This window comes from Mirounga leonina, unplaced genomic scaffold, assembly GCF_011800145.1.
Source record: "Mirounga leonina isolate KUSES-001 unplaced genomic scaffold, KU_Mleo_1.0 Mir_91, whole genome shotgun sequence".
NCBI lineage: Eukaryota > Metazoa > Chordata > Mammalia > Carnivora > Phocidae > Mirounga > Mirounga leonina.
The window spans coordinates 18,374,736-18,397,984 of record NW_023270839.1 but is presented as its reverse complement, the minus strand read 5'-3'; the positions used below and the strand labels follow the sequence as shown (position 1 = coordinate 18,397,984).

At 42.9% G+C, this 23,249-nt stretch overlaps 2 protein-coding genes across 7 annotated transcripts in view; one reads left to right on the top strand and one right to left on the bottom strand.

Annotated features, from left to right (window-relative positions):
• Positions 1-4,680: 4,680 nt before the first annotated feature.
• Positions 4,681-20,690, top strand: NDUFAF1 (NADH:ubiquinone oxidoreductase complex assembly factor 1). The gene is made up of 5 exons (XM_034994145.1): positions 4,681-4,801; positions 8,298-8,946; positions 13,604-13,789; positions 19,681-19,755; positions 20,457-20,690. The coding sequence occupies exons 2-5, from the start codon at positions 8,374-8,376 to the stop codon at positions 20,604-20,606; spliced, it is 984 nt and encodes a 327-aa protein (XP_034850036.1). The 5' UTR covers positions 4,681-4,801; positions 8,298-8,373; the 3' UTR covers positions 20,607-20,690.
• A 1,071-nt stretch (positions 20,691-21,761) lies between these two features.
• The window catches only part of NUSAP1 (nucleolar and spindle associated protein 1), a 74,111-nt gene continuing 72,623 nt past the window's right edge, over positions 21,762-23,249 (bottom strand). For all 6 annotated transcript variants that reach the window (XM_034994142.1, XM_034994144.1, XM_034994139.1 and 3 more), the window contains one exon: positions 21,762-22,663. In XM_034994142.1, coding sequence (XP_034850033.1) covers positions 22,570-22,663 — 94 coding nt within the window. In that variant the 3' untranslated portion in view covers positions 21,762-22,569. The remainder of the gene's footprint in view (positions 22,664-23,249) is intronic.

Below are 23,249 nucleotides of genomic sequence, written 5' to 3'. Positions count from 1 at the left end.
TTAAGGAGAGCTCCTTGCAACTATCACAAGACAGCTCCACTCCCATTGGTAACTGCAAAAATAGGTGGGGAAATGTAAACTTTATTCACCTGTCCAGGTAAATATTCTATTGCAATAAGATGAAGAAAGAACGAGTATCAGGAAACAATGAGCAGTTTTCCCCTCAGGGCTCAACTGAATACTAGGATCAGGCCTGGGAATGCCAGTCAGAAACTGGAGCTATCAAGTCTGTCCAATTCTTGCACCCTGGCAAATGAGGTTTAGCCAGAAGCAGTTCAGGTTGAGGACATTTGTGATGGTACGCTCGATGCAGCAGGTCTTTCCCAAATCCAAGTCAGGAAGGGACTGTGATAGAGCCTCCTAGCTTGTGACTGGGATTGTAAAGGAGAGTGAGTAAAATTGCCTCAGTGTGAGGCAACTGTCGTGCTCACATGTTGGTGGGGGATGGACTGGGGTTACCTGCAAAGAAGTCAACTAAGAAAAAAGCCATAGAAAAAGAACATGCCTAGGGTGTCTGGGTAGCTCAGTCAGTTAAGCATCTGCCTTGGGCTCAGGTCCTGATCCCCAGGTCCTGGGATTGAGCTTCAAGGTGGGAGTCTGCTTCTCCCTCTCCCTCTGCTCCTCCCCCAGTTCGTGCTCTCTCACTCTCTCTCTCAAGTAAATAAATAAAATCTTTAAAAAGAAGAAAAGACAAAGAACATGTCTGTGTTCAGAAATTTATTAAAGTAGCACCAGAAAATGCTTGGTCTTCATGCTGCAGATAGGAATAACCCCAAAAGAAGAATAGAACGTTTATTTTGTTTCATGGAAAATCTGCTTGAACACTCTCAGTTCTTTCTAATTATTTGGCCCTTCTCACCTAGTAGTCTGGCTTCCCCATCAGGAGGGACTGTCCTGGGTCGATGGCCTCGGCTCTCAAATCGGGCCCATTCTTTGTTGTAGATGAACAAATGGACATTCTGGCTTGTTATTTCTCCTCCTGTGAAGTTGCTTGGCATGAAGTAATCCTCTGAGTAAACAGATAAAATTAAGTTCCTGGATTAGCAAAGCAGAGAGTGAACCATGGATCTGTAGTGACACCACCATGATCCCAAACTCCCATTAGGTAATATTCCTTTCTGAAATACTTCAGTTCCTTGGCCTGGCTCATACCCTCATCATCCTCAAACTTGATTGGACTCCACTGAGGGATGAAACTACTGAATGATATTTCGAATAATATTGAAATATTTTTTGCTGACCTCTGTCACCACAGCCCTTCCTGAAGGTTTTCATGAAATTTCTCTTTTGTTTAGCCTCTTTAGGCAGTACCCACTCTGTGTCTAAAATTGTGCAGATTACTGTAGGAAAAAAATATATTTTTTAAAGATTTTATTTATTTGACAGAGACCTAGAGAGCACAAGTAGGCAGAGCGGCAGGCAGAGGGAGAGGGAGAAGCAGGCTTCCCACCGAGCAGGGAGCCCAATGGGGGGCTCAATCCCAGGACCGTGGGATCATGACCTGAGCCAAAAGCAGATGCTTAACCGACTGAGCCACCCAGGTGCCCCGAAAAAATGTATTTTATTTTATTTTTTTTAAAGATTTTATTTATTTATTTGAGAGAGAATGAGATAGAGAGAGAGCATGAGAGGGGGGAGGGTCAGAGGGAGAAGCAGACTCCCTGCCGAGCAGGGAGCCCGATGCGGGACTCGATCCTGGAACTCCAGGATCATGACCTGAGCCGAAGGCAGTCGCTTAACCAACTGAGCCACCCAAGCGTCCCTATTTTTTTTTTTTATTTTAAAGATTTTATTTATTTGACAGAGACACAGAGAGAGAGGGAACACAGGCAGGGGGAGTGGGAGAGGGAGAAGCAGGCTTCCCGCCGAGCAGGGAGCCCGATGCGGGGCTCGATCCCAGGACCCTGGGATCATGACCTGAGCCGAAGGCAGACACTTGACGACTGAGCCACCCAGGTGCCCCCGTAAAAATATATTTCAAAGTATATGACAAATCACTACTTTGAAGGTTTTTACCCTCCTATTCAAGAGAAAAGGCTTGTATGCATAAAACAATGAATGAGCAGTTTAGTCATGTTTATAATCTAGTTTTCACTTGAACATAATTAAGTGCCAGTGTCACAATGTAAAGCATAAATATTATAGGGTGTCAGAAGGAGAGCAATCATTATGAGATGAACCTATTAGGGAAAGTTTTAAGGAAAAGACGGGATTTAAGGTGTATTCAGAATAGGTGGAGTCAGTGTATCAATCAGGACCTACCTATTGGCTGCAAGTGGTAGAAACCACTCAGATTAATTTAGGTAAAAAGAATTTATTGGTGGGCGCCTGGGTGGCTCAGTCGGTTGAGCGACTGCCTTCGGCTCAGGTCATGATCCTGGAGTCCCGGGATCAAGTCCCGCATCGGGCTCCCTGCTCGGCAGGGAGTCTGCTTCTCCCGCTGACCCTCCCCCCTCTCATGTGCTCTCTCTCTCTCTCATTCTCTCTGTCTCAAATAAATAAATAAATAAATAAATCTTTAAAAAAAAAAAAAAAGAATTTATTGGTGCTTAGAAATCAGGGAAAGACTAAATGGCCAAGCCATGGGAAGATAATTGATGCAACTGGGCCTCAGGAACAACTGGAACTGGCAATATAAATGCTGAACGGGTCTTCTTTTATCCTCCCATTACTGTTTCTCTCTGCACCTTGATTTTATTTTCTCTAGCTGCAATCCATTCCCCCCACCCCCACCCCACGGTGTTACCAGTTAGCTCATGAGCTCCGCAGGAGCCATCAGGGTTAAAAGGACTATTTTCCAGTTTTACTTCAGAAAAACCCTGGGAATAACCTGATCTACCTGACCGCTGGACCAATCAGCTAAAGTGGGAAGAGAAGAGAGTCATAAATCCTTGCAACCAACCGTTTGGGAAGCAGAAGAGGGAGAAATGCTGAGCAGAAACAACGTTAACTGATTATGAGGAGGAATGAGTGTGGTTTAGGCAGATACCAGCTGGGCTGAGAAACTGAGGATAAGTATGAATAGCATAGATGGAGTAGGAGATTATGGAGGGTTTAGAGCAGTGGAATGTCTGGAGGCCAGAGGAATTTGGTGTTCAGCTCTGGGTGCCACGTTTTAAAGTGGAAAAAGACAAACTGTTGTGTCCAGAGTAGGGCAATCAGTAGACTGAATGTCAGTTTGTATAAGGGCAACAGCTATCGGGGGATATATGGGTTTGAAGGGAAGGAGTGAAAGCTCAAAGATAGCAAAGAGAACTCAGTAGATTTAGGGTTAGTGAGAAGAGGTTTAAGGAGAGGTGTTGTTTTTTTTTTTAATATTTTTATTTATTTTTTTAAAGATTTTATTTATTTATTTGAGACCGAGAGAATGAGAGAGAGTATGAGAGGGAGGAGGGTCAGAGGGAGAAGCAGACTCCCTGCCGAGCAGGGAGCCCGATGCGGGACTCGATCCCGGGACTCCAGGATCATGACCTGAGCCGAAGGCAGTCGCTTAACCAACTGGGCCACCCAGGCGCCCTTAAGGAGAGGTTTTAAGGCAAGGATTTCCAGCTTAGAAGGATGTGGGCATTTACAGAAACAGGAAACATAAGAGGAGTTAGGGTAAATACACATTCAGATTCAGACATATCTAATTTGAGATGCCAATGCTGTATCTCACAGCTGGAACTGCTGTCCAGAGATTGGAATTGTATGCTGGGATTTACAGAAGGAGATAAAATTGTACATAACTCATATCTGAAACTAGAAAAGAGGAAGGCGCAGTCTGGGCTTTGGAGACAACCCGAATTTAAGGTTGTGGGAAGAGAGTCAGTGGAGGAGGCAGCTGGGGCAAGATTCTAGAAGGTAAGAGAACTAGGCAAGTGTAGAGTCTAGAAAAGTCAAAAGCAGAATTTCAAGAAAGAAGAGGTGGTGGCGTGGAAACAAGTGGTGGAGGAAACTTGGAAAAGCCAATTGTGTTTGGTGAGGCCTTAACCTTGGAGAAGAACAGAGTTAACTGCCAGGGGTTACAATTCATTCAGATACTTGCTGAGAGTTTATTCCTGCTAGTGCAGTGCTAATTGCTGGGGACAGGAGGAACAGCACAGTTCTGGACCCAAGAAGCTCACAGTGTGGCAGAGAAGTGGGAAGTGAATGAATACTTAAGATACAATGTTGAAAATGCTCAAACTGAGGTGTGCACAAGATACAATATAAGTCCTGCGGAGTGGGCGGCCCCACTGGGCGGGACTGGGCGAGGCCAGTAAGGACGGTTTGCTGTCCAGGTGCCTGGTGGGTCTCCTAAGATTCCACGGGGGCGATTCCAGGGGATCGAGTCCTCTGAGGCCATGGACAGCTCTTAGGAGGTTGCGGGGAGTGGCGGCACCGGGGAACCCTGGCGCCCCGGGGTGAAAGGACGTTCGTAATATTTGGGTCCTCTTTGAAAGATGCGAGGTGGAGATGACAGCCTGAAGGAGGGATGCAGAAAGGGAAGGATCCTCTCTAAATTCTCCCCCACTTTCTCGCACAGAGCAGAAAAGATCAGGAGGGGTGGAAGCCGAGCCCTTTGGGAGGCTAGTCGACCAAAAGCCTCAATTCGCCGGACCCCGGGAACCTTGTTACTCTGTTCCCGCCTGCACCTCGGCCGGAACTCTCGTGCGCCAAGGCTTGGTTCGGCGCCGGACTGGAAAAGCAGATGGACCCACACGAGGAAAGCGGAGGACCCGGTCGGGAAAAGCGGGGACCCGGGTGGAAGGCCCTCTCGGGCGCCGGCGGAGAGGCCAGCGGGCGCCGGCGGGCTGTCGGGGGACAACAGCCCTAGCAGGTGAGGGTTGAGGGCGCCGCCTCGCCGCGGCATGGTCCGCACCGCTCCCCCGAATCAGATCGGGAGTTAAACACCGGGGCTCTAGAGTTTGGTTTTGCCTCTGACTAGCTGTGTGACCTCCAGTAATTTATTCTTGGAACCTCCTTTTCCTCGTCTCTGTAATCGGAATAATAACAGTACCTCAGGGCAGTTGTGAGGAGTCAGTGAACTATACTTGGAACGGTTTCGGGCGCGTGGTCAGCCCTGGTATAAAGTCTTGACGACTGCTCTCTTTTAGCGCCGTGGGTTTCGTTGCGGTCAAAAATGACCAACTTCAGCCCGGGGTCATCCAGTTGATGGGTTTTACTTTATGTTTATTGGTAAAAATACGGAACAAAAATTTATAATTCAAGCTATATTATTAGAGAAGTAACAGCACTACTGAGGGCTTGGAAAATACGGTGAATAATATTAGAATCCCATCATCCTACATACGACTTTAAGGCTTTTTTCTTTTTTTCCTCCCTCAAATCTTTTTTTGTCGGTACACTTTTATGTTTGTAATATTAGTATATCTGCAATTTTGATTCCTCCTTATTTGCCACTTAGTGTAGCCTGCGGGTGGGGTTCACGAGAATCATTTTTATGATTGTACAAATTACATTTTATCGGATTATCATTTGTTTCCCAAATCCCTTTGTATGTACAGGTAAAATTAATTAAGCACAAGCAGCGAGGGAAATTGAAATATTACCTATGATTCCAGGACCTCAGATCAACTAATTTTCCTGGTTCCATTCTTTTTTTTTTTTTTTTTGGCGGGGCAGAGGGAGAAGCAGACTCCTGCTGAGCAGGGACCTCCCTGCCCTCCCCCTCCCCCTGGATCCCAGGACCCCAGGATCATGACCTGAACCAAAGGCAGAGGCTTAACTGACTGAGCCACCCAGGCGCCTCTACCATTGGTCTTAATAGAGCTCAGGTCATTGGCCATGGATGTGAGTAGAAGTTAGGTCAGGGAGTTGGGCCTTGTGTACTATTTTAGGAGTTTGAATTTCTGGGGGAGGAATTGCTGACTTATTATAAGGGGAGTGCATTTATATTTAGACACATCCCTTTTATTGCCAGGCAAAGGATGGATTGGGAGAGGTAGAGATCAGAGTCCGGGAGATGAGTTAGGACTTTGCTACTTAAAAAGTGTGCAGTGGGCCAATGATGAGAGCATCACCTGGGAGCTTGTTAGAAATGCAGAAGGTAAAGGATGTCTAAATTGAGTACCAAAGGATAAGTTAGCTAGGTAAAATCCACGGAGGGCACTCCTGGCCTGGGAGCAGCAATCTGCCAAGGCCTGAAACCCAGAGAGGGACTGGGGGGGTTGGCACTTGTTGGACTGCAAGTGGTTATGGTTATTGGAGTAGAGAGTGGAATGTGACTAAGGTGAGGCTGGGGAGGTGAATGGAGGCCAGATCTGGAGGAGTCTTAAGAGACCCTGTGGAGAAAATTGGGCTTTATTCTGAAAACCATGAGGGAGCCCTGGAAGGTGTTTTTTTTTTTTTTTTTTTTTAAGATTTCACTTATTTACTTGATAGCCCGCGCAAACACGCCTACAAGCAGGGGAAGCAGGGGGAGAAGCAGGCTCCCTGCTGAGCAAGGAGCCCGATGCGGGACTTGATGCTAGGACCCTGGGATCAGGACCCGAGCCAAAGGCAGACCCCCAACCGACTGACCCAGCCATCCAGGCACCCCCCTGGAAGGGTTTTAGTCAGAGAAGATAAATGATCAGTTTTGTGTTTTAGGCCCTTTTAGATGCTGAGTGGAGGGATGAGGTAGAGGTGGTGGCTGCAAGCCTGGAGGCAGGAAGCAGAGTACAGTGATTTAGAAGAGAGAAAGTGGGGATCCATTTAATGTGGGGCATGAGGGAGGAGGGGCATTCTAGAAGGATGAGCACTTTTGTGTTTTAGTTAGTGGTCCGGGGGCCATTTTGATGTAGACTCTTGGGCAATTGAGGCAGGTAAGCCAGATTGTTGGATTTTGGCATTTTTGAGGCTTTTTGTTTTTGTTTTCAGTGTACTGTTTAGTTCCTCATTCAGCTCCATGTTCTGACTAGTGGGTGAATTTTTGTTTGTTTTTCCTCTCTCCTGGTCTTTGGGCCAAAACGGGAGAACAAAGAACTTGGCATTGCATATTTTATTCCTTTTAGGGGTAGCTGGAGTAAGTAGAAGAGAGGACTGTTTAGCCAAAGTTGTTATTTTACAAGAGCTATAGAACTTATTGCTGATGTTTTCTTGTTGTTGTTTTTTATTTATTTAAGATTTTATTTATTTATTTGACAGAGACACAGCGAGAGAGGGAACACAAGCAGGGGGAGTGGGAGAGGGAGAAGCAAGCTTCCCGCTGAGCAGGGAGCCCGATGCAGGGCTCGATCCTAGGACCCTGGGACCATGACCTGAGCCAAAGCCAGACACTTAATGACTGAGCCACCCAGGCGACCGTGTTGCTGATGTAGAGGCAGCAGCACGTAGTAGAAGGACTTAAGGCTAGGGTTCTAGTTCGAGCTTCCATACTGATTAGCATTGTCAGCTTAGGCAAATCACTTCACCTGTTGGTATCTGTTTTCTAGAAAAAGGAAATATCTACCTGATTTGTCTTACAGGAGACTTGTGTGCATTCAGTCAGATAATATATGTCAGGTGGTTTGAGAATATTAAGATTGGCATTTAAATGTGATGGTATTGGTATTTTTGTTTAGGTTCTAGATTTGAGGAGCTCAGATAGTAACTGATAGTCCAAGCCTTGCTACTCAAAGTGTGGACCTTGAACTAGGAGTTTGTTAGACATGAAGAATCTTGGGGGTTTATCAGACTTACTGGATCAGAGAATGCTCTTATAGCCATCATTCATTCCATTTGATCTTCAGAAGAATCCCTTCAGGTAGGTAGAGGAGATGTTAACACAGCCTTACCCCCGAGGAAGTGGAGACTTCAAAAGATTAATAGCTTTACCTGAGGATAAAGAGGTTGATTAGGTTTAACAGCCTGAAATTGCCAATATTCACAATACTCATAACCTAATAAATGGGCACGTTTTCTGACTCCATATGTAGTGCACACTGTAGTCCCTCTTTTTGTAGACGAAGTGCTAAAATGTCAGTTAGCCTAGGTCTGGAGTGAATTAGTTGAATATTCTATTTTAGGAATCAATGATTTCTTTAAAAACCCAGCATAAAAAATTTTAAGATCGACACAACCTTTTGAAGTGCATAATTGAATTATTTTAGGGTCAGTAATTAACTCCATGAATGGGGCCTGTGTTTCTTTCCCTTTCTGCGTTTTTTCACAAGGCAGAGGGATGCTTTACATACAGTGCAAACAATATTCTGCTCATAGTAAGGCCCTGGGTAAATGTTGACAGAACTAGAAAATAAGTTCCTGAATTTCACAATACATGATCTGTGTTGCATTTGAAATTGTGATGCATTCATTGCTACCCTGGTAACTGTTCAATGTCTCTTCTGTTCTAGGTGGAATTGGGCTATTTGCTGAAGCTTCTTTCCCTCATAGCCCAGGGAGAAATTTACATTTGGACTTTATCTTACCATGGCTTTGGTTCACAGATTTCTGAATGGCGCTTATATTTTCAGACATTGTCCCAAGCCAAGTGCCTCATGTCCATTTTTGGGTACTCGTTTTGCAGACTATTGTTCTAGTAGTCTTCAGAAACCCGTGGCTGCTCCTAGCAAAACCTCCTCTCAGAGGAATTCTGAAGGGGATTTGCAAGGACATCACCAGAGAGAAGTTGCTTTGGATATAACCTCTCCTGAGGAGAAGCCTGAAGTTAGTTTTGATAAAGCAATTAAAGATGAAATAAAGGACCATTTTAGGCGTTTGAAGGATGATCTTGTGAATCATTGGATAGGCCCTGAAGGCCGCCCTCTGCATGAGGTCTTGCTGGAACAAGCCAAGGTTGTCTGGCAGTTCCGTGGAAAAGAAGATTTGGATAAGTGGATAGTGACTTCTGATAAGACTATTGGAGGCAGAAGTGAAGTGTTCCTGAAAATGGGCAAGAATAATCAGAGTGCACTGCTGTATGGAACCCTGAGCTCTGAGGCGCCTAAGGATGGGGAAAGTGGCCGCAGTGGGTACTGTGCAATGGTAGCCAGGAGTCCAAGGGTGAGTGAAGCCCCAGAGCCTCTGTTTTCTAGTGACCTGCGGTGAATTCCACTGCAGCACGAACCAGAGCACATGGCTTTGTTTCTGTAAATGAACACACCTGGCAGGCCGTCTGGGCATGGGGTTAAGTAATGACTGGGCACAGGTGTAAAGCAGAAGCATAAGGGGGAAGTGGTTCCTGACCAGGGGGTACTTGTTTCTGGGCATCACTCTGGGCCAGGGTGGGGCCATTCTTATGTTTGAGGGGCCCTGAGAAGTCAGACATTTGAACAATGATTTGGGGAGATTTGCATCTTCTCTCTTTTTTTTTTTTTAAGATTTTTAATTTATTTTTTGACAGAGACAGCGAGAGAGGGGACACAAGCAGGGGGAGTGGGAGAGGGAGAAGCAGGCTCTTCGCTGAGCAGAGAGCCCGATGTGGGGCTCGATCTCAGGACCCTGGGATCACGACCTGAGCCGAAGGCAGACGCTTAACGACAGAGCCACCCAGGCGCCCCAGATTTGCATCTTCTCTAATAGACCACAGACCCTGTGATGGCCAGGGTTCCTTAGAGAAGATGTAGGGTTAGCCTGTGGCTTTTTTTTTTTTTTTTTTTTTTTTTAAGATTTTTATTTATTTCTCAGAGAGGGGGAGAGAGAGAGAAGAGAGCACAAGCAGAAGGAGAAGCGGGCTCCCTGCCAAGCAAGGAGCCCGATGTGGGACTCGATCCCAGGACCCTGGGATCATGACCTGAGCCAAAGGCAGACGCCCCTAAACTTTCTTTTCTTTTTTTTTTTTTTTAAGATTTATTTATTTGACAGAGACAGCAAGAGAGGGAACACAAGCAGGGGGAATGGGAGAGGGAGAAGCAGGCTTCCCACGGAGCAGGGAGCCCGATGCGGGGCTTGATCCCAGGACCCTGAGATCATGACCCAAGCCGAAGGCAGTCGCTTAACTGACTGAGCCACCCAGGCGCCCCGCCCCCAAACTTTCTATTTTAGAATAGTTTCAGTTTTACAGAAGAATTGTACAGATAGTACAGAAAGTTCCATATGCCCCTCACCCATCTTCTCCAACTGTTGCCATCTTATGTTGCTGTAGTACATTTGTCACAACTAAGAATCTGACATTGGTACTATTAACTAATTCCAGACACTATTTGGATTTGACTAGTTTTTCCACTGTCCTTTTTTTGTTCCAGGATCCCATCTGGGACACCACATTACATCCAGTTGTCATGTTTCCTTAGGCTCCTTAGTCTCTGGTCTGTGATAGTTTTCTAGTCTTATTTTTCATGAGGATTTGAAAAATCCTGGTCAGGTATTTTGTGGAATGACCCTCAATTTGGGATTTTCTGATGTTTTTTCTCCTGGTAAGACTGGGTTTCTGGGTTTTTAGGAAGAATACCACAGAGTTGAAGTACCCTTCCCATCCCTCATACCAGGGGTACATGCTAGCAACCCAACTTAACACTGATGTGTTCACCGTGATTACCTAGCTAAGATAGCGTTTGCCAGGGTACTCCATTAAGTTACTTTTTTTTTTTTTATTCTTTCCATACTCTGTTCTTTGGAAGCAAGTTGGTAAGTGCATCCTACATTCAAGGCACGGGATAGGGCATGGGATTAAGTTGTATCTCCTGAAAGGGTGGTATTTACATGGTATTTACATAAATTATTTGGGATTCTTCAGAGAGGAAGATTTGTTTCCTGTCCCACATTTATTTTAGGCAGTCATTTTGTATGGACTCGCACTTCCGGTTATAATCCAATACTATGTTATTTATTTTGTTGCTCAAATAGTTCTAGCTTTGGCCATTGGCAGGTCTTTCAGGTTGGCTTTTGTCCCTTTGCCATGCCTGCGTTTTTTTTGTTTTTTAGCACTTTCTTACACTGCAAGATGCTCTAAGCATATCTTGTATTTTCTCTGTCCCAACCCTAGAATTAGCCATTTCTTGAAGGAGCCCTGGTTCCCTTTTTTGGAGATCTGGGCGCTGGGTATGCTTGTTGCTACTGGGTAGACATTACTTCCAGGACCTCTCAGTGGACACAGCAGGAAATACAGGGATGTGTACCAACCCAGTGGAAACACGTCTGCAATTATTTCTATATCTGTAGTAAACTAAATATGAGTTCATGCTGCACTCTGACTCTAATCCAGTGCCATGTGGTTCATTCTGGGCCTCTCCCTCTTGCTTATCTATAATTTCCCTCTGTAATAGTGAGAAACCTGACTCCCATCATTTACCATCAGCTTACCTATTAATTTGACTCCAGTGTACATACAAAGCAGTTTCAGAACTTTTTTTTTTTAAGATTTTATTTATTTGCGAGAGAGACAATGAGAGACAGAGAGCATGAGAGGGAGGAGGGTCAGAGGGAGAAGCAGACTCCCTGCTGAGCAGGGAGCCCGATGTGGGACTTGATCCCGGGACTCCAGGATCATGACCTGAGCAGAAGGCAGTGGCTTAACCAACTGAGCCACCCAGGCACCCCAGTTTCAGAACTTTTAACCTGTAACCCTGTGAGAAACGAGTTTACCAGCCAGAATACAGTGTCGGTATATAGTTTCTTTTGTCTTTAGCCTTAGAGTTTCCAATCAGAACACTGATTTCCACAGTCACTTTGGTTGCCTCCTTTGTCTTACCGCCAACCTATGGCTTTTTGCAAATTTGCTGACCAGCTGTTGTTCCAGGGCTGCCTGGACAGGCCCCCATGCCTTGTCCTTGGCCTTGTCCACAGCCTCTGGATGTTTGCTTGGATATTGTGCTCTAAGGAGAAAGGCAAATGTAGGAATAGTCTTAGGCTCCCTCTCTCCAGATAATGATGAGAAAGAAAGGTATGTGTTCTTGGAGAGACCTCTGCTTACAAAGATTTTTTTTTTTTCAGTGCCTGAAATCCACAGAATGGATTTGGTCATTCTGCAGTAGAAAATAATTCTACAGCTAGATACACACTGTGGGGTATTGAAAATAGGTTATAAAATTTATTAAGTGTGCCTTGCCAGTCCTTGTGCTACTTTATATGTGTGTGTGTGTGTGTGTGTGTGTGTATAAAAAACTCTAAGGTGTGGTCATTCTCATTTTACAGATGAGGAAACTGAGACTTTGGGAGATTTAGTAACTTGTCTAAGGTTGTACAGCTAGTTGGGGCACCTGGGTGGCTCAGTTGGTAAAGCGACGGACTCTTGGTTTTGGCTCAGATTGCGATCTGAGGTTGAGCCCCGCGTGGGCCTCCGAGCTCATGTGGAGTCCGCTTGTCCTTCTCCCTCCCCCTCTGCTCTTCTTCCTCACCCCCCACTCCTGTTCCTGGTGTGTGCATACACTCTATTTATTTATTTTTAAAGATTTTATTTATTTGTCAGAGCGTGCACACACAAGCAGGGGGAGTGGCAGGCAGGGGCAGAGGGAGAAGCAGGCTCCCTGCTGCGCAAGGAGCCCAATGCTGGACTCGATCCCAGGACACTGGGATCATGACCTGCCTAACTGACTGAGCCACCCAGGTATCCCACTCTTTCTCTTTAAAATAAAAAAATTAAATCTTTGCGGGCGCCTGGGTGGCTCAGACAGTTAAGTGTCTGCCTTCGGCTCAGGTCATGATCCCAGGGTCCTGGGATCGAGTCCCGCATCGGGCTCCCTGCTAGGCGGGGAGCCTGCTTCTCCCTCTGCCTCTGCCTCTCTCTCTCTCTGACTTTCATGAATAAATAAATAAAAAAACATTAAAAAAAATTAAATCTTTGGAAAAAAAATTATACAGCTAGTAAATAATAGTTCATATGTGAGCACTGCTATTCTTGAAATCAGATTATCTTTGAGACTGGTATAAATAAACACCTTTGTTAATTAACACTAAATTCCACTTTCCCTGAGACAGTTTTTAGTTAGTTAAGAATACAGATTTTGGAGTTAAATGGCACTGGATCTACCACTTCCTAGTTGAGTGCTCATTTTCTTCATCTGTAAGATGGAGCACAATGATACGATAGTACCTATCTCACAGGGCTGTGAGGATGAAATTATGCCTGCACAGTGCTTAAGATAAGTTTTCAGTGGATGTTAGCTATTGTTATAAAACAGCAGTTTTAAAACTTGAGCTCTTTCATAGTTTTCTGATTTATGGGAAGGCAGTTGTCATGCCCACTCAGAATCCATTGCTCCATAGGACTGGGGGGGAAAAAGGTACATACAGTAATTTGTTTCCATTCATTGATACAAGTGAGTGCCTACCACATGTCAACACTGTCCTGGGCCAATCATGTCTGGGATATTACCTTAGAAACATAAAACTGTGTCAGTGTATATATTTTTTAAGATTTTATTTATTTATTTGACAGAGAGAGAGACCGCGAGACAGGGAACACAAGCAGGGGTAGTGGGAGAGAGAGAAGCAGGCTTCCCGCTGAGCAGGGAGCCTGATGTGATACTCGATCCCAGGACCCTGGGATCACGACCTGAGCCCAAGGCAGACGCTTAACTGACTGAGCCACTCAGGCGCCCCCTCTGTCAGTATTTTGTACTAAAATAAGAATCACCAGATTTATCTGCCTCCTTATGGTGGTGGAAAGCCAAAAAGACAAAAAAATGCCTAGTGGATCCTTTTGATGCTGCAAAAGATGATGACTCACATTTTGCTAATAGTGGAAAATGAGATGAAATTAATTTTCGTTTCTGTACCATAGGGCCCTTTTGAGAGAAAGAGGGCTTATGATTGGTCCCAGTTCAACACTCTGTATCTCCGTGTACGTGGAGATGGTCGGCCTTGGATGGTGAATATCCGAGAGGACACGGATATAATCCAGAGGAAGAATCAGATGTACAGTTACTTCATGTTCACCCGTGGGGGGCCCTATTGGCAGGAAGTCAAGGTAACAGCACAAGTCTTTACTGTGTATGAAAATGAAGTCTTGAGATCATGGTTACACTGTAGTTTGTTTGTTTCGCTTGTTTTCCTTATTAATCCCTCTTGGAAGGTGTGGAAAGGGAAAGAAGGAAGATGACCTAGGGGTGAGATTTATATAATTGATTTTTTCTTTCATTAATATAAATGTTAGTTTATATACATCAGTAAATGTTTTTTTATAAAGATGTGGCCAGTTCTATGCTAAGTCATGGGTACATCTCTGCTCTGGGCTCAAGTAGATGCTTAAGTTTCTGCCATATCCCCTCTTCCAGGCAACTCTACTAAAAAGGCTCCCTTAAGAACAATAAATGCTTCATATTTCACAATCATGAAATTTTTATTCCTTGGTAATGAAGTACTTTGTCAGAAGAAGCTTTGAGAAGTTAAAAAATGTTAACTTGGAGGAAAATAAGTAGAAATTCAGGGAATGAATTTCAACTGCCTAGTCTTTTTTTACACCTACTGAAAGGTTTTTAATCCATAAACTCAAAAGAAAGTCCTCATTCTGCTTAGACTTAAACCTAAGGGTCATTGTGGATTCCTTTCTCCCTCATCCCACATACAGTCTGTTAGCAAATCTTGTCACCTATTCTTCTGAAATACACCCAGAGTCTGACCATTTCTGGCCATCTCTCCCACTGTCACCCCAGTCCAGGCCCTTAGATTACTACAGCAGCTTCTTTATTGATGTCCTTTGTTCTCTTGCCTCCTAAAATCCACTCTCCACACAGCAGCCAGAGTGATCTAAGGCATAATGCACATTACATCACTCACATGCTTAAAACCCTCCAGTGGCTTCCCCTTACATTTAGAATAAAGCCCAGACTCCTTAACATGGCCTACTGGGCCTACAGTATTGGACCCCTGTCTTTATCCTCAGTCTCCCGCCTACTTCCCTCCTCCATACTAGCCCCTTTTCTGTGTGTCAGACCCAACAAGCTCACCTCCATCTCAGAGCCTTTGTACTTCTGCTGATATGCTCTTCCCCCATATCTTCACCTTCCTCTTTCCTGTCATTCACCTCTCAGCTCAAAATTCACCTCCGAGATGCCTGACCTGCAGCTACAGTTGCACCCTCTAACCCAGTCACTTTGAGTAACACTACCCTGTTTTTGTTTTTTTTTTTGGTTTGCTTTTAAGATTTATTTGAGAGAGGAGTGGGGAGGGGTAGAGAGAGAGAGAGAGAGAGAATCTCTCTAGCAGACTCCCTGCTGAGCTCAGAGCCTGAAATGGGTCTTGATCTACGATCCTCAGATCCTGACCTGAGCTGAAATCAAGAGTCAGACACCTAACCAACTGAGCTACCCACGTGCCCCTCTGTTTAATTTTTTCATAGAACTAATTACTAGGTAAAATTACTTTGTTCATTGACTTGTCTCTTTGTTTATTGTCACTTTCTACCCTTCTGCCCTGGAACATAAATTCTGAGAGCAAGGACCTTGTCTGTATTATTCATGGCTATTTGCCCTGCACCTGGAACAGTGCCTAGCATATAATAGGCACTTGATGCGTATTTGTGCACTAATAAAGAAACATAAAAAAAATTCATGTAACACTTGTATACAAATAATATATATACTGAATTATGAAAACAAGGATTTCATATAGAAAATTTGGAAAACAGCAAAAAGGAAAAAAAATGTAGTGCCACTACCCAGAGGCAAACTACTTCTCATGTGTACCTTTGGATTTTTGTTTATACTTTTTAAAAAATTTCTTAACAAAAATGGTATTGTGTCAGTGCTGTTTTATAACATATATTGTTTACTGAATTTTATATATAACTTTCTGCTGAAATATATTTTTACATCATTTTTAATTTCTGCATATTTTACTGTATAAGTGGATGAGAATTTACCTAGTTCATTCTCTATTATTGTACATTTAAATTGTTTTCAGAATTTTTCACTGTTGTACCAAACTCTGAAGTAAATATCCTTATTTTCTTAGGATATATTCTTAGAAAGAACATTCCTAGAATAAATGATATATTTTTAAGGCCTTTGCACATTGCCAAATTATTCTGTAGTATTACCATTTCATTGTTAACAATTACTTTCTTCCCTGAAAATACATACAGTCCTAATCTTTGTCTGGAAAAAATAGTTGTTTGCAACAGCTCTCTTTAAATTATTGAGGAAAAGTGTTGGGGAAGAGATTTTTTCTTTAATTGAAGTATTATTGAGGTACAGTGTTATATTAGTGTCAGGTGTACAACATAGTGATTCAACATTTATATACGTTACTCAGTGCTCACCACCATTAAGTGTGGTCACAAGAGGTTTTATTTTTAAGATTTTATTTATTAATTTGAGAGACAGCGCATACATGAGCAGGGGGGAGGGGCAGAGGGAGAGGGAGAAGCAGACTCCCCACTGAGTGGGGAGCCCAATGCTGAGCTCGATCCCAGGACTCTGAGATCATGACCTGAGCCAAGGCAGACACTTAACCGACTGAGCCACCCAGGCGCCCAAGAGGTTTTTAATTAAGAGTTACTAATCGCTGTTTACTTGTTCATGAATAATTCTCCTGTAGTAAATAGAAGTGAGATGCTCAAATATTTACTCTGATTATAGAGAGAAAACAGAAAAATGATGGGAAAATTACATAGTTTACGTCACTTGTAGAGAAAGAGCAATTGTGCTTCCTTTTCTTTTATACAAGATTTATTTATTTATTTATTATTATTATTTTTTAAAGATTTTATTTATTTATTTGAGAGAGAGAATGAGACAGAAAGAGAGAATATGAGAGGGGGGAGGATCAGAGGGAGAAGCAGACTCCCTGCTGAGCAGGGAGTCCGATGCGGGACTCGATCCCAAGACTCCAGGATCATGAACTGAGCTGAAGGCAGTCGCTTAACCAACTGAGCCACCCAGGCGCCCCTCTTTTATACAAGATTTAATGTTCCTTCTTAGCTCTTTTTATCCAGCTTAAAAAAATCCAGGTAACTACCTTGGTGTAGACAGCGGTCTTAGAGAATCATGTGTCAAAAAGAAGAGATTAGTTTGAGGGGATGGTGCAGTATGTGACACGTGACAAGTAGGTAGCCTTGATTCCATTTCCAAAATATGTTTTGTTTTCTTTTTTTTAAAGATTTTATTTATTTTTGACAGAGAGTGTGTATAAGCAGGGGAAGCAGCAGGCAGAGGGAGAGGGAGAAGCAGGCCTCCTGCTGAGCAGGGAGCCCGACGTGGGGCTCGACCCCAGGATCCTGGGATCACGACCCGAGCCGAAGGCAGACGCCTAACCATCTGAGCCACCCAGAGGCCCCTCCAAAATATGTTTTGAATAATGAGGTAGATGAAGTGCTTAACTAGGATGCAAAATGAGAAACGGTTTGCGGGGGGTCCCCTCCAGGTTTGTTTGACAGGAATGCAGAGAGTAGGTGAAATAGGATGTGACCGTATATATGTATGTATTTATGATTGATTTAGATTTATTTATTTATTTTAGAGTGAGTGAGCATGAGTGGGAGTGTAGAGGGAGAGAGAATCTCAAACAGACTCCATGCTGAGCAGGGAGCCTGATGCAGGGCTCTACGCAGCGTACCACCCTGAGATCATGACCTGAGCAGAAACCAAGAGTCCAGCGCTTAACTGACAGCCACCCAGGTGACCCTGGATATGACTGTATTTTAATCTGCTGTGGAAGCAATGTGATCTTGTATAGTGGTGGGTTGGAATCTGAGTTTTGAATTGAGTTTGTTTTTATGTCCAGTGCTTTTGGTGATAACCTGAACAGCACAATTTTTTTTTTTTAAAGATTTTATTTATTTATTTGACAGAGAAAGAGAACACAAGAGTGGCAGGCAGAGAGATAGGGAGAAGCAGGCTCCCTGCTGAGCAGGGAGCCTGACGCAGGGCTCGATCCCAGGACCCTGGGATCATGACCCGAGCCGAAGGCAGACACGCAACCAACTGAGCCATCCAGGAGCCCCACAACTTTTTTTTTAAACATTTTTATTTTATGGTTCAAAAATCAAAATCTAAAATGATGTACAGTGAGAAGTCTCACTCCCACTCATGTCCCTGTCCACCCTTTTCCTGCCCACCCTCTAGTAGCCACTTTCAGTATTTTCTTTTGTAGCTTGGCAGTTTCATTATGTACAGATGAGCAAATGTAAGTACATAATCTTATTTTCTCCAATTTTTTTTTACTCAAAAATAAAAATAGCATACTTTATGCATCTTCTGTGCTTATTTTTAAAATTTAAATCCTAGGGGTGCCTATGTGGCTCAATAGTTAAGCGCCCGACTCTTGATTTTGGCTCAGGTCGTGATATCAGGGTCATGAGATTGAGTCCAGCATCAGGCTCTGTGCTGGGCATGGAGCCTTCATAGGATTCTATCCCTCTGCCCCCCACCCCTCTAAAAATATATAAAATAAAATAAAATTGAAATCCTAGATAGCTTCCATATCACTATGTGGAGTTATTCTCTATTTTTTTGTTATTATATGGAAATCCTATAGTTGATTCCTCTAATAATAGATACTGGGTTGTTCCCAATTGCCAAAAGTTTATTAGTTTTTTTTTTGAGGGGTTTTTAAAATTTGTGTTTATACTGTGGATTCTTGTCTAGATCCTCTTCACTAATATATTGTAGAGGTCTTCCTTCCCATTGTATCCTGTGTAGGTCTGCATTAAGAAAATAGCTGCGTAGTATTCAGTTGTATGCATGCACCATAATTTAACCATACTCCTATTTTTCCTTTTTTTTTTTTTAGAAAAAGCTACATCTTTATGTGTCAGAGATTATAACATATAAGTGAAATATAAGTGAAATTGGTAGGTCAAAGTTATGGCATTTCATAATCTGCTAAATATTGCCATTAGTTTTCTACATAAAACATTACCATAAAGTTAGTGGCTTTAAACGGCCCATGTTCATTAGCTCATAGTTCAAAAGTTCAATAGGTCATGAGTTGGGGCTCAGTATACCTGGGTCCAATGCTCAGGGCCTTAGAAGTCTGAAATCAAGGTGTCACCTGGGCTGTATTCCTTTCTAGAGGCTCTGGGGAAGGATCCACTTACAAGTTCATTGTAGTTATTGGCCAGATTCAATTCCTATGATTGTAGGACTAACATCCTGGTTTCTGTACTGGTTGTCAGCTGAGCGCCTCTCTCAGCTCCTAGAAGCTGCCTGCAGTCTTTGCCATTTCACTTCTTCTGTCTTCAGAGCCAGCAGTGGATAATCTGCCCCCAAGGAGATGGTTTTAACCTCTCTTGCCAGTCAACCTATGGGCCCAAGTGATTAAGTTGGGCCTACAGAGGATAATCTTCCCTATATTAAGGTCAGGTGCTTTGGGACCTTCCATTTGCAGAGTCCCTTCTCAGCGGCAGAGGTTAGGGTGGATACCTGGAAGGTGTGTGGACACAGAAGGTGGAAATCTTGGGGCCATGGTGGACTCCTGCCTCCCAGTTGCAGGTCATCCTCTAAGAGTTGTATCAATCTACACACCTACCAGTAGTATACAAGTGTGCCTGTTTCTCCCCTTCCCCATGTTTCCGTTGGTTGTTAAATCTTAGTTACCTGTGAAAGCTTTGTGGATACTAGTTTTTGTCCATAAATATTACAAATATTTTTTTCCTAATTTATCCTTTGTCTTTGCTGTCAGAAGTTAAATTGTACTCTATTGTTTTTCCTTTGGGATTTCTGGCTTAGAAAGGTTTTCATCTGTTTTCTTCTAATACTTATTATTTTTTAAAAAATTTATCTATGATCCAAATGCCTAGCCACTTGTCATAACTGCATATATTACAATTGTTAGAATTAAACTGTTATCATTGCAATTCCATACAAATGCCTCAGCTGCTTATATTTTAGCTCTGAAGTAAATGGTTTCTCTTTTCAGATTCCTTTCTCCAAATTTTTCTTCTCTAATCAAGGAAGAATCCGGGATGCCCAGTACCAGCTTCTGCTTGACAAGGTAACATTTTCCTGTACTTTGACTCAGAACTTTAACTTTAGTAAAACAAAACTCCTGTGAGGATGATTTCAGTCCATTTTTGAGGGTTGGCAAATGAAAGATGAAAATTCTTATCAAGGCCTCCCCTGTTATTCCACGCAGAGGTTGACTCAGACCTCTTCTGTGAGCCAAACCCCCCGCTGGGAGAGCTTTCACTATGGTCTTTTCAGCCTGCCTACATTTTATTTTAGCTCTAAAATAAGAGAACAGTATTCCAGTTCAGGAGGGCTTCAAGGAACCTCCATTAGACATCCATGCTGTCCTAACCAGTCTTAAGTGGCACTACTTTTTTTTTTTAAGGTTTTATTTATCTGACAGAGAGAGAGACAGCGAGAGAGGGAACACAAACAGGGGGAGTGGGAGAGGCAGAAGCAGGCTTCCCGCTGAGCGATGTGGGGCTTGATCCCAGGGCCCTGGGATCATGACCTGAGCCACCCAGGCGCCCCAAGTGGCACTACTTTAAAGAGAGGAAGAGAAAGTAGAAAGAAAAATCATCCCTGCACTTCCTCTTATGATTTGCTATATAGCATAGGAGAACTATGGCATACTTGCTCAGGGCTGATAGTGTAAAGACCCAGTTATATGAATCACCTCATGGAACTTGAAAACTCCAGGAACAATATCAGTATATGCGATTTTGATCAGTTTTATTTTAAATGTAGATCTCTTCTATTGGATTCACTCTGGCTGATAAAGTGGATGGTCCATTCTTCCTAGAAATAGATTTTATTGGAGTGTTTACGGATCCAGCCCACACAGAAGAATTCGCCTATGAAAATTCTCCAGAGCTTAACCCAAGACTTTTTAAATAGAGATGGTAATTTTGTACTACCAAACTAAGTAGTATTATCCATGATGACAGAGACAAAATAAAGTACTTCTTTCATGGCTTCCAACCAATGGCTGGTATGTATTCCCTGGGACAAATCTAAATGCTATTGTCAAGAGGGGCCGCAGAGGGAGGCATAGCATGAACCTAGGTTCTAAGCTGTAACTTAATACAAGTCCTGATGCGGAGGTATCATGTAAAGAACTTAACTGGATTGGGTTAAAATGATTCATTAGGAACAATTCCCCTACACACATAGGCATTGCCAAAGCAAGGAGTCCTCAAGATGACTGTTGATGTCTTTCTCCTACTCTATTCCTTGTAAGTTTCTTGTGTTTTCTAATCCATCATTTAAGGAAAGGAGATTGCTATGCAATTCAGTGATTTTTAATATATTCACAGACTTGTCAGCTTTATCACAAGCTAATTTTAGAAAATTTCTATCTGTCCTAGAAGTAACCTTAACACCCCCACCCCCAGGTATCTACTGCTCTACTTTCTCCATAGTTTTAGCTTATCTGGATATGTTGTACAAAGAGAATCATATGTGACCTTTTATGTCTGGTTCTTTTCACTTAGCATAATATCTGTGAGATTCATCCATCTTGTAACATTTTATTAATACTTAATTCCTTTTTAGTGCATCATTTTTAATTTATTAATGGACAGCTGGATGTTCTCTACTTTTTGGCTACAATGAATAATATTCCTGTAAATATCTGCCTAGAAGTTCTTGTGTGGACATGTGCTTCTCTTTCTCTTGGGTATATACCTAGGAGTAGAAGGTCATGTGCGTCAATGTGACCCATGCCATTGTTGGGTAATGTGGTAGACATATTTAAGAAGCCATCAACCTGTTTTCCAAAATGATTAGATCATTTTGCCTTTCTAGCTGCAGTTTATTTGATGCTGGTTTAATTGATGTGATCTCTGCTTCTCAATAGCAAAATCTGGGTTTATTCAGCACCCGGGAGTATGCCAATGTTCTGTGGGCTCGTGTATGTTTAACAGTAAGTATAACAGAGTTGGACATGTGCTGTGAAAAATACAAGAGGAAAACATGGTCATTTCTTAGGGTGAGAAGAGGTGGTCAGGACAGGATGAACAGAGTATAAGTAAACTTCTTAATCTTAGCTGGTCAACTCAATCATGAATTTATTTACAAAGAATCTACCACCATGAGAAAACATTTATGAAAATCTTAAACAGTACAAAGCTCTGAAGCTCCACTGAGGTGCAACAAACATGGCTAGGAGGCTAAGCAACCCTAGTCTTTTCCATAAAGTAAGATGTAACTCTGACAGACCATATTAATCCTTGCAGCAGCAATCCTCAGATTTCAGTATGACCCTGTATATTTTTAAGGCTAGAATGAGCTATAGAGTTTTTAAGAATATAGTGAGTGACAGAGGGCTATTCCATCAAGTGATTGGAACAAATGTGCATAGGTAACAAAACACTTCACCTAGGTAGAATATTTACGCCATTACCAACCCATTTGGTTCCCTGTTTCATTAAGACGACTCGATCTTCTGGAGGAGGATGAGGTGGCTTTCTCAGCTTGTTAGTGGTTTAGGTTCTACTAAAGGTTGTGGTAGAACTACCTACCATCAGGTTAATGCTTCTGTCTGGAAGAGGATTCCAGTTCTGTCAGCAGAGGGAACTTGACATTAAAAATCTAGGTCAAGAATCTATAGGATGAGTCTCATTAGAAAACTGAATTGTACAGAGACTTAGATAAAAACCATTTCAAAGAATTTGTGAGCTTTAAGGTCAATAACAACTTTCCAGGGATGTAGTATGTGAAGAGAACCACCAACACTACGTAGATAGTGAACACAAAGAGCAGAAAAAAGTCTTTTGACTAAAGTGGGAAAGACAGTAGAAAAATATTTACAATAAAGAAAGGGTTCAGAATAAAATACTGTTTACAGGATGTTAAAAAATTAATCTTCAGCCATAATGAGTCCTCTTCGAGCTCCTAAAACCTTTGCTTTCTTCTCCTTCCGTCTTTGCTCATGTTGTTTCCGTTTTTCCTCCCTAAAGAGGGGGACAGGTACACATTAGGGTCTAGTGAAGCTCCACAAAAGTCCACTTTAAGTACCTGTCAGACTAATGTCCAAGCTTAAACCGAAATCCAGTATACTTGTACAAAACACACTCTTATAGGACACTGTGCTCTAGCTAGTGGGCTGTCTATGGAAGCCACATCTCTTAAGTCACTTGTGTTAAAGGGCTAGAAAGTGGTATTTTCCTTTTAATGTTAATGTAGCATTCTAAAATTAAGCATGGAACTGGAACAAAAGGCACCTCGGTACCTTAATTTGTTTATATATATATATATTTTTAAAAGATTTTATTATTTATTTGACAGAGACACAGCAAGAGAAGGAACACAAGCAGGGGGAGAGGGCGAAGCAGACTCCCCGTGGAGCAGGGAGCCCAATGCGGGGCTCGATCCCAGGACCCTGGGATCATGACCTGAGCCGAAAGCAGACGCCTAACAGCTGAGCCACCCAAGTGCCTTCCTTAATTTGTTTTAAATGAGAAATCTCTACCTTTGGAAATCAGATGTCAGCTCAAAAATCCTATAGTCTGGTGAAGTGCTAGAACTAGGGTCTGCTGA